Consider the following 12244-nt stretch of genomic DNA (forward strand, 5'->3'; position numbering starts at 1 on the left):
TATTAATTTCTTTCAGGCAGCAAGAAGCCCAGGTTCGATTAAATGTACATTGAACCAGATTGTGTTAGAGGTGGTGTAATTTTAAAGACTTTCCCCATTCTTTCAATGATAGTAATGCCTTCCTCTGAGATTATCACCAACTTTTTACCCTATATGTATTTTGTCTGTTCATAATTGTTTTGCATGTCATCTCCTTCATTAAAATATGAGCTGTTATATCATTTTATTTAGAACACAGGAAATTGTGGAACTTCAACAATCAGAAGTTCTGAGTAGTAATAATGGATAAATAGGGCAAAAGGAATTAATCATTTAGAACAAAGATTAGCTTCATATAGAACAGTATCATATAGTCTTTTTAATTTTAAAATCATATCTACTTTTAATATAAGACCCCAGCTTCCTTTGAATACTCTACATAACACTAATGTAGCCATCTGATGAGAAATACATGAATTGTGCATCAATTGTTTTCTTGAAATATTTGTTGCAAGGAAAGTGAAGTTTGAAATGGAACATTTTTAGCATTAGGATAAGATATATACTACTCTCCCTGATTTGATAGGTCTTATTTTATGGATCAATTAAAATAAAAGCTGTAATTGTCTTTGTCCTTTTCCATATTTTGCAGAAATTACCTCTTCAGGTTGAAGCTTGAGGATTTGTCGCTGATCCAGGTAGGGGGAACATATTTTTTATCTCCTGCCTTGTCTACCTCAATTAACTCCTTTGCTTTATGTGATGGAAACAGATGTATATAAGTCATCAATCAAGGGAAAGAGAGGTTTCCAAACCACAGTGGGCTTGGCAGCTGTTTCCCTTCTCTTAGCTGCCCCTTATGCTGTTAAGTCCCAGCACCTGTTTTAATTCTAGATTAGTGTTTGACCTATGCCAGGCAGATCTGTCACTGCTTTGCTTCTACGACTTTGATTTATCTTTGTTATCACTAATGAAAGGTAAAGGTAAATGCTATCAAACAAGTTTCTGGGAGATTGGGGTTTTCTGTTTTCTTTTAGATATTTATTTTCTTGATAGGGAGACATCTTGTCCAGTTTTTTTTTTTTTTTGTGTGTGTGTGTATGAAAATTTTCATAACTTGTGAAAGTTAAAAGAAACATGATTGGGTTTTTTTGATAATGATAACTAAATGAATATTCCATACTTGTAAATTAATGGTAGAGGAAAAGGTTGGTGGAATAGTTCAGGGTGGACATACAGCTCACTTTCTGCTTCCTATGTTAAATATAATGAATAGTTGCTTATAGTTATTAGAGCTTAAAAACCTGATAGTAAGTCTTTATGAAGTAATTAGAAAGAATTTCATTTCTCCATTTGCTCTTGAAGAAACATGAACCTGTTAAATTGAGGATTTGCTCTAATTCTATCATTTATTTTCATGGATTTCTAAGTATGGTACCTTAAACTGTACAATGCATTCATTAGTTGAGTTTTTTTCCCCCACGAGTGTGGATGAGATGACTTCTTTGATTGCACCAGAAGCTAATATCTTATAATTTTAAGCTCTGATAAATCTTTTTTTTCCTAACTACAGAAAAAGCACAAGACAAAGACAATAGCCAATTGTAATATTCTCAGTGCTATGTTAAAATTAATCACGTAGCCCTTGTAATATGACTTAGAACTTTACATTCATCTGATTGTGGTCTGAATTTCTTAAAGCTATTTCTAAAGTTGTGAATATAGTGTTAAACAGAATGGTTGGTCCTCCTAAACTTATTTTAAATAAATTCTCATGTATAAGCTAATTGTTCCATCTTTGACCTAGATAATTTTTCCTCAAAATAATGGGTGGGGTATGAAGGATAACTGAAACACTGGAGTTTCTATTTTTTATGAACATGGAGACCAATGGGAAGTTTTTCAAGAAAAATATTTTAATGTTTCTATTTAAGCTTTCTGAAGAATTGTACATGCCTTTTTTTTTAAATCTGGGAAGTTACTCTCTGCAGTCCACCTACTGGTTGTTTACTCTTATTTCAGGAATAATAATTTGTATCCCTTGGGCTCCAGGCCATTTCATTTCAAGAGAATTTTTTTTACAATGTAACTGTTTACTCATACAGATCTACAACTTGTCAGCAGTTTTTCATCTTAGAAAACTGTATGAGAAATGGCTGAACATGTTGTGGTATATGATTGTGATAGACTATTATTAAAAATACTGGAAGACATATTAACAGATGTAAAGTGAAGTGAACAGAACCAGATCATTGTGCAGAGTAATGGCTCATTTAAAAAAATGTTGTCTAACTCCAGAGAAAGAACTGTTGAATGCATATTAAAATGTATTTATTTCTTTGTTTTCTTTATTATCCTTGTGTTTTTTGAGGGTATATGTTTTCTTTTTCAACAAAGTTAATATGGAAATATGTTTTGCATGATTTCAGTTGTATAAGGTATTTCAAATTGCTTGCCTTCTCAAGGAAGGGGAAAGAGAGAAAGAGAGAACTAGAGAGAATTTGTTTTAAAAAAATAAATGATTTTTTTACATGTAATTAAAATACTTAATAAAATAAAAATATATTGGGGGAAAAAGGGAAAAAAGGAAATTGTCTGGGCCCATTAGATGTTTAATAACCTATCCAGGGTCCATAAATAGAGTATTCTATGGAGAACATAAACCATATTTCAATAGAACTCATTTCTAGTCTTTGTACAATCTCTGCATTGTGGACTCTCAAAATAGGAAAGGTTCCCCAAGGCTGTCTAATCATGTATATGCTTGAACCAAAATAGCCTTCATAGCATCTCACCAAAATGGTCATACAGCATTTACTTGATGATTTGTAGTTAGGAAGAACAAACTACCTCTTAAGGCAGCCAGTTCCACTTTTGAAGAGCTTAATAAAAACAACAACAACAACAACAACAAAAAACAAACTTTTTTTTTTCTTTAGAGCAAGACTAGATATGCTTTTCTACAGAATTTCCTCTTTAGACCTAGTTATATCCAATAGGGCAAAGCAGAACAAGTTTAATGACTTCCTTGGGAATTTGTTCTTCAATCATTTTAGTTTTATCTGACTCTTATGGAACCATTTGGGGTTTTCTTAGCAAGGATATTGGAATAGTGTGGTATTTTCTTCTCCAGCTCATTTTCCAAATAAGGAAACTGAGGCTAATAGGGATAAGTTATTTTTCTAGGAACACACAGGCAGTAAGTGGCTAAGGCTTGATTTGAATCTTAACTCCAAGTATTACCTTGCTTTATACTAATTTCTTGGTCTTTCCTCAATATATGAGAGAGGTGGGCCAATTTGATTGATCCACAAATTTAAGAGAAATAGAACTGTACTTTACTTTAATAATAATTTTTCAACACTAGAATTGGATATCAGAATTTATAAGTATTGTAAGTTTCAAATTCTCTGTATATTTAAAAACAAGTTATTTCATACTTAAATCAGATTCATATATTTATTTCCATTCTACTCATGAATGACTTACACCATTCGTTTTAGATTAAAACCCTTAGAACTGTAGATAATTAGAGCTAAAGAAGATTCATAGAGATGATCTGCCTCAATGATCTCAAAACAAATGTTCTTAATGTCATGCAATTCAACTTTTTGTTTAGATTAATATAGAATTTTTAAGAACAAATCTTTCTGTTAAGAAATAAAGATCTAGGTAAGGGTAGAACATAATCATTTGAGACTACTTATCTGGCCCAGGTTTCATCACAGATAAAGAAATTGTAGCCTAAAGAAGAAAAATGACTTGTCCAATGTCACCTAACTATTTAATTATGAAAGGAAGAAAATCTCGGTCTCCTAATTTCAAGAGTAATGATATAATTTTGCCAATACATTAAAAGTCAAAGAGTAAATCTCAAGAGAAACCACCCTAGTATAAGTAGGTTTTGAGTAAAACCTACTTATACTTGCAGACTTCTTGTTTCTTGTTAGCCTATGACAAAGAGAAAAACAAGATCATCATTCAAAGAGAGCAATGTTGCAAAACAAAAACAAAAATTAAGGAAAAACCTGTGGCACTATGATTAGATTGGACAAATCACTTAATATTGCTGTCTCAGTTTCTTCACCTAGACAGTAAGTTGGAAAAAGAAATGGCAAACTGCTGTGATATCTTTGCCAAGAAAATGACAACTGTCGTCACAAAGGGTCAAATATGACTGAAATTACTCAACCACAACATTTTTCCTATGGGCTTCTATGGCAAGGTGAATAGAGTGCCAGGTCTAGCATTGGGTAGTAAAATAGAAATGTTAATCTGTGTTACTATTTCTTATTGAAATAGAAATGGTGATCTGTGTGATACTATTACTTGTTGCAATGTGTCTATACACATCTTCCTGGGTTCAGATATGGTCTCAGGTACTTGAGTTGTGTCACCTTGGGTAAGTCACTTTACTCTGTTGTTTCAGTTTCCATATCTGTAAAATGAGCAGGAGAAAAGAATGGCAAACCACTCCAGTATCTTTGCCAAGAAAATCCCAAATAGGCTTACAAAGAGAGGGACAGAACTGAAACTACTCAACAACAGCAACAATTAGATACACCAAAATGATTATTTTCAAGAGTACCCTTCCCCAATTATGAGACAAACTTCTTTCAAGGATATCATCCTAACCAACGTTACTAGAGTGTTATATAAATCAGGAGCAAATCAAATAGTGTTTTAGTTAGGAAATTTCTTTCCATTTTTTTTAACAGCATGACTTAAAGCAAAAAAAAATCTCCATTTAACGGGTACAATGTGCTAGGAATACGAATAGAAAAAGGGAGGCATTTTCCCCTTTCAAGGACTTCAGTCTCCAATTGTAGGAGAAAAAAAACGAAAATAAATTCTAGCTGCAGGACAGATAAAAAGTCCTATAGGCCCTCAAGGAACAAATACAGGGTAGAAGTTAAGTCTTTTGAGCCATTAGACTCATCAGTACATTAAATGATAGTGTGAAGGATATTCAGGGTATAGAAGCAGGGAAGATGATAAGGCTCTGGTGGTCTTCCATCTCAGTGGAACAATATCATTGATGACTCTTTTCTCACCAAAGTCCAGTAAACATCAGGGTCTGCTTCTGAGGTATTTGTTAGGGGAAGAAACAAAAGAAGTACTGTATGTGAAGGATATCCCCTGGTTGTCCCTCTTCCCATTATTCATCCACTCTTGATTTTAATTAAAGTGGATTCCCAAAAAGACAATTTCTTGTTTCAAAGTAAATGAAAAATGAAATCCAAATTCTTTTAAGAATTCAATTACCCAAAATGCTCTTTTTAAATTGTTTTGGTCAAATGTAGAATAAGAACAAAAAAGAAAAAAGTATTTAGGTTTATCCACTTCATTTCTTCATTGTGTTACAATGATCATGAAAAATTCATTGTTATTGAATGGAATAAACAATATGAGGCAAACAACTAAATATTCAAATAACGTCTTGTCATTTTCTAAAATGAATTTTTATTACTTCTCCAGGAAGAGACAGTTTTGTATCTCACTGTATTACTCCGTTATTTTCTTCTTTATAATACATCGAGGGGAAAAAATTCATATTGAAACTCATAGTAACAGAAGTGCTTTTACATTTTGTATTTTGGATGTCTACTTGGTTTTGCCATAAAAATGGACACCACATTTCACTCCATTTTCTACCCCTCCCCCCCATATTGATCAACATGGTTATTTTATAAGAATTTTGCTATTGTGTTCTTTTGAGAATAAAAAAAACAAACAAACCCTGCAGCTTGTAGAAAGCAACATTTGTACATCTGGAAGCATACAGCAAAGTGCCAGTAGTCAAAATCTTTTAATGTACTCCCCTTCCCCCAAGAACACAAAAGGGCTGGAGCTAATCCAGCATGGATGATATCTCTTGTAATGTTATTTTGGGAAATTGCTCAAGATCTATCTTTATGTTGCTTTTTACTGAGGGAAAGAGAATTCACAGCCTGTTTCTCACTCACAACAGCTAGAACAAGCACAAAAAGTAAAATGAATGTTCCAATTTGCCACCTGTGTCTACAATTTCCAAACAGAAAACTGTTAAATCTCTTTTATTATTTGTTTGAGACTGGCTAAGGAAATTTTTTTTTCTTGCTTTCTCACCCCACTCCCCCCAATTTGTAGTTTGGTTTTTGTCTACCTATGAGAATGGGAAAATGAGTAAATTTCTGGATGACTTACTACCTAACTTTCTGTTTCTTTAGGGATAAGCATCATTTTTGTTTATGATAAGATATTAATTACATAATTCATTGTATAACACTATGGATGGTCTTAAGGAAAGGTGCTTTTCATGTGGCTCTCTTCTAATGTATATGCAAAATAAATTTATAAATCCTTAGTGGCCATTTACAAAGAAACTCTTGGAATCTATGAATTTAAATTGCTTTCTTTTATTAATATGAAATGAAAATTTAAAAATAAATTGAGGCATTTTATATTAGCAATAAACCTCCCTAATGGATCATAACATTACCCTGTAACTATACCCTCTTGGGATTTCACAGTATTATTTAAAGAATGATGTATTAATTAATTATTTATACTACAGTTTCAAATAGGCTGTTCATTTTTATGTATTTTTTTTCAAATTAAATATTATATTTATATTGTTGGAGAAAAACTTGTTTCCCTTCTCTCCACACCAAGGTTTTATTTAGTGATTAAATACATTCATCTTATTTATATATCTGTATTTGTCATATCCTATTAGAGTCTTAAGATTTTAAGCCTCATATAATTTCTTTATTTTTAAATGGCAAAGTTGTGACCCAGAAAAAATTAAATAAATGTCATACTCAAAGTCAGTCCATTTATTCTCATCAGGCTGTTTGGTCAATGTGTTCTGAATTTTTGTTTTTGTATCTCTGATAGCAATTTTTAAATTATTTAATATATATTTTGTTCCAAGAAAGTGTTTCTAAGACATTATACTAGACACATGAAGTAGTACAAATGCAAGAATCTCCACCTCCAGCCAATGGTCTAGAAGATATTTTAATATGTATGCAAATAATTGAGATAAGAATTCCTTCTACTCCTCCCAGAGAACAATCTCTTATGAAATAATTTTTTTAACATAAAGGAAAGAGAAAAATAATCAAAAATACCAACCACTTAATCTAAAAACCACAGGTTCTCTTCATCAGCAAAGGGAATGGAGAGTGTATAGAGAAATATTCTTATTTTATGAATTGGTAGAACTAATAAACTTAAAATTGTACTTGAATTGCAAGGTTTTGATTCTTATTGCATCTCCAGCAAATATGACTTTCTAAAATCTCAACTTTAGTAGATGATGGCAGTAGCAGTAGTCGTAATTCATAGTAATAAGAGAGTGAATCTGGTTTATAGCGTATGTGGTAGGGGAAGCAAGCTGTGATGTAGCTGCTAGTATGATTTAGGGAGCATATGAAGGTTAAGGAATAGGTAAAGTTCTACTGTCAATGATCTCTTCAGAAGTAGAATAATGCATGAAATAAGGCAGGTATCTTCATGAATTAAGATACTTAATAGCCATTATTATCTCTGGCTAGAATATCAGTAACTATCACTGAATATACATTGGTAGTATGCTTCATCCACTTGGACACAGCTATTTAGTTGATATTAAGAACTTGAAATAATATTGCTGTGAGTGAATGAGCATTTGACATGTCTAAATGATCCTTTTTGTGCCAGGGAAACATTTAAGCAAGAGTGTTTAAAAAGCTTGTTTTAAGGACAATCAGTGTGGGTAGTGATTCTGCATCATAAAATAATTATATATTCCCAAAGGGTTTATTAGTGGAAGGACAAGTGGTTTTACTTTTCTGAAAAGATTTGCTTCCAAACTTTAATTCCTTCCTTCCTTCCTTCCTTCCTTCCTTCCTTCCTTCCTTCCTTCCTTCCTTCCTTCCTTCCTTCCTTCCTTCCTTCCTTCCTCCCTCCCTCCCTCCCTTCCTGCCTTCCTTCCTCCCTCCCTCCCTCCCTTCCTGCCTTCCTTCCTGCCTTCCTTCCTGCCTTCCTTCCTTCCTCCCTTTCTCTCTCTTTCTATCTGTCCATCTATATGTCTGTCTACATATATTTAACATATATATATATATATGCACCTATACTTGTATACAATCACAGAATTTCTGAGTGGAAAGCAACCTCAGAAGCCATCTAGTTCATCAGTAATCTATAGGCTTACCTCTGTATCAGAGCCAAGAAGTGAATATTAAGTCTCTCTTTCTAGAACTCTAGTGAGGAATTTATCCCTAAGAAGTTTTAATTTTCATTTAAAATTTTAATGTAAATTTAAAAAATTTTACAAAATGTTATTTTATCAGAATTTTCCTAAAATTCAGCTGAAATTAGCTCAGTGCTCCAGAGAAGTTAAGGCTAGAGAAGAGTATAATAGGATTCACATGACTCTAATTCTAGTCATTTATATGTTTTTCTTAATTATGTCAAAAATTACTTTGGCATTTTTCATTAACCTTCTAACCAGCCATCCAACTGTCATTTATGAAATACCTACTTTCTGACAGATACTGGAAACAAATACTCCCTTCCCTGAAAAACTTCAAAGAGCTTTCATTTTTCTGGGTGAAATAATAAGTACACAGATAAAATTACAAAATCTATGTAAAGAAAAAATAATATGCATGGATGACTCCAAGAACTGGGTGATAGATGGAATATAGAATATCAGTCTTTGGGAGGAGGTGTTAACTGTTAAGTTGAATTTTGGTAAATCTAAAAGGTGAGAAGTGATGAAGAAGTATATTCTATTAATGAAGAATAGTTGGTGAAAATGCTTAGAAACAGACATGGAATGTTATATGTGGAAAATAAGATATGGCTACCAAATAGAGTGTATAAAGGAAAGGAAAATTCAATAAGTCTATTGTGCTTTTGGTGGGGTCTGGTTGGATCTTTAATGAATCCATAAGTTTGAAATAACCCATTTACTTTCTAATGTTACCATCTTTTCAAGTGCATCTATATAATAAAAGCAAGACTATAGTGGGATGGAAGAGTTCATGATGGCTTCTTAATAACTAAAATGCAATACCTTGGCTCTTCGGTAGTCCCATGGAGTAAAAGTGTTAAGGAAGTCTTGAACAGGGGTGATGGTCATGGGAGTGGAAAGAGAATTTTGTGCCTAGATTTGGAAGTAAAAGTGATAGGGTTTGGCAACTGATAGGGAGGTGTACAGGTGGAAAATTTGCCACACCTGAGCTACATTCCCAACATCCTTTTAAGTTACATTCTCATTTTTAAGTTCTGAGACTTGGGAGATAAATTTGGCTGAGACCCCCACTGCAGGGTTCTTTTTGGGGAGCTTGTGCTTTTGGTAAAATGCTGCAGGTGTGAGTCTCTGGCTCTCTTTGTTCTGCTCACTTGACTGAAAGAATAATTTTTCTTTTCCCTCTCCTTTTGATTATTATTAAAATCCTGTATATTTTCATATACTAGGAATATTTATTCATTTTTATTCCTTAAGAGGTAAGAACAATCTCAGATGACACGATGGCAAACCTGGATGACTGGAAGATATTTCAACAAAATGAGTGAGAAAGTCAAGAAAATGGTTAGGTTCAGGGGAACAGAAAAATCTGTTTTTGACATGCTAATGTCAACAGATAATTTCATCAGCATTTTCCAGCAGGGAATAACCAATGACCATTACTTGTCTGACCCTTCCTCCTTGAATGATCCCAAGAGTATTAGTGCATCTACTTCATTTCATTTGGAACCAGGTATTTTCTTTTCAGGTTTAATTTCTTCTCTTATAACAGGGATTCTTAAATTTGTGGTTTATGCACTTAAAACACCCCCAACAATAAGTTGAGATCTGGTTTTTGATTGCTATATTGTAATACAAGTGGTTTCCTTTATTTTATTTGATGAATTTTAGATCATTCTTCTGAGAAGGGGACCATTGGCTTCAGCTGACTACCAAAGGGTTCCATGACATACAGAAAAGGCTGAACCTTTTATTTAGAAGCTGAACTTAATAATTATTACATAGCTCACATAGTGGTCTTCTTTCTCACTTTTTTCCTCTGTTGCATTCTTTTATTCTCCAACTTCCTAACTTCGTTGATGAATTTTTGATGTGACAGAGGACTCTCTTTAATGATAATAATCAAAATCTATCTCTGTTTCTTTAACCTGACACTTGGCATGATTCTTTCTTTGTTTCTTGAGATCCTTTATTTGCATTGGCCCAATTTTAAGGCCCACTTTATTTGGTACTTTGGAAAGGAGAAAGATATCTTCAAGTATTTTTATCATCCCTTCTCAAAGGAAAGCAGCCTCCACGTTTAGCAGAGGCCATAGACACTAGCCACTACTAACTAGTTATTTTCTATACTTTCTGAAAACAATGTTCTTAGTTCTCAGTCATTCTTGCTCATTCTTTGTACTTCTTTTGAATAAATGTAAATCTTTGCTAAAGTAGGAGTTATAAAAGGGAAAAAGGAAAGTAAACAACTCATTGACATCATACTGAACCTTTTAAAATGTTCTCTCATTCAAGTATTTTCTGAAATTCCACCTCTTATAGGAAACTTTTAAATAAGTTAGACTAATTAGAAACAGTGTGACTGTGCTAGTATCTGAGAGGTTCTTGTTTCCATTCACCCCACTAACATACTCATCATTTTACTTTAACTTAAAGAAACTCATTAAAAAATAATTGGATCCATGATTTCACTAGTGTATGGAGCTTCAGGTGGGAAAGTCTTTTCCACTGAGGCCAATCAAACCTGCTATCCAATTCCATGTTTTATAATGCTAGAGAGTTTCTTGTGACCCTTAGAGGTAAAGTGACTGTCTAGGACCATACATCTACTAAGTAGTAGAGGAAGGCTTTGGTTACAAGATGTATTTTTTATTTCCAAGGTCATCTCTCTAGTCACTATGCAAACTGCCTCTATCTAATTGATGTATAAAACATTCAGCTGCCTTACTTTGTTTAAGGCTTTAGGCCCTGAAATGATGAAACCATATTTGAGTCTTCTTTGGGGAGGACAGTGAGGTGTTACATAATTTCAAAATATTATTATTTTATTTCCTTTTGTCATATAAACTGATTTTGAAAGAATTTTAAAGCATCCTAAAGGATTTTGAATTGTTTTCATATAAATAGACTTCAGTTTTTCCTCTAGAAAACCTGAATCATTCTTTATTATTCATTTTTTCTTTTCTTGTTTCTGGAAAGGAGGACAGAAAGCTTCTGTAGATCAATAAAAATGTAGTTTGACAATCGTAGTGTTGGATAAATGGAAATGTATAGTCTTATTTGTTTAGAAATATACTTGTATTTATATTTTAGTTCTGACACACACTGTTGACATATATTGAGAATAAGTAACAAGTTATGAATCCTTTGGCTTGCTTTCATTTTCTCTCTCTCTTCTTCCCCTCCTAAAATGCTGATGCAACAGAGAAACCAAGGCACTACCTGGGTACTGCCCATCTCTCCCTTGCTGTCATACTGATAATCTTTTCAAGCCTATGATGAATTTCTGTCTTGGTGAAGGGTAGTGGATTATGAATTCTGGAAGTTGAAGTTACATAGTTACTCAGAGGCCAAATGTAAATGAATGACAACTAAAAAATGCAAAGAGAAGAAATGTGAATCAAAGTTGCCTGTTTGTCCAACAGATTGCCAAGGGATAACATTTATAGTAATGGGTGGTGGCTGTATCTGGTGAGCCATTTATCACCCTAAAACGATACAATAAATGTGTCAAATGCTATTGACTTTCAGGGTGATTCGACCTATAGTGGTTGTGGTGAACAAATACAGACACCCCAGAGGTCAGAAAAGACCATTACTCAATGGCTACTCCATAAGGAACATTTTGCTTTTTAGAACAAACTTATAAATGCCAACATAGCAACAAATGAACAAATCCAGACATTTGCTTGCTTTGTTTGAAGAGAATTTCTTATGCTACTTTCACACTACAGTTTGGTTTTAAGCTACCACTGGTGTTTAGGGTTACTAAATACTAAGCTCTTATCATTTGCTTTATTGTCGATGTGAAATAATCATTTTTTCAGACAATATGAACAAAAACTAAAATAAAACTTTGAGACAAGAATTTATTGGCTGTAGTTGTCAGTAAGAATGTGTGTTCATTGAGTTGAAACTGATATATTTGCCAATTCCAATGCTGTTTAATCACTCCCATCCCCCCAACAGCTGTCTCTTTTCCTTTCCTCAACTGAATTTGAATTAACTGGGCTTTACTAAATCTATTGTCCTGTCTTCTATTTA

General features: G+C 33.2%; 1 protein-coding gene across 1 annotated transcript in view; it reads left to right on the forward strand.

The window, feature by feature from the left end:
• Nucleotides 1-12244, forward strand: part of SEMA5A (semaphorin 5A) — a 657936-nt gene that overhangs the window by 263280 nt on the left and 382412 nt on the right. The window contains exon 5 of the mRNA XM_007486811.3: nt 632-677. Within this exon, the coding sequence (XP_007486873.1) occupies nt 632-677 (46 nt within the window). The remainder of the gene's footprint in view (nt 1-631; nt 678-12244) is intronic.

Source organism: Monodelphis domestica, chromosome 3 (genome assembly GCF_027887165.1).
Source record: "Monodelphis domestica isolate mMonDom1 chromosome 3, mMonDom1.pri, whole genome shotgun sequence".
Lineage (NCBI taxonomy): Eukaryota > Metazoa > Chordata > Mammalia > Didelphimorphia > Didelphidae > Monodelphis > Monodelphis domestica.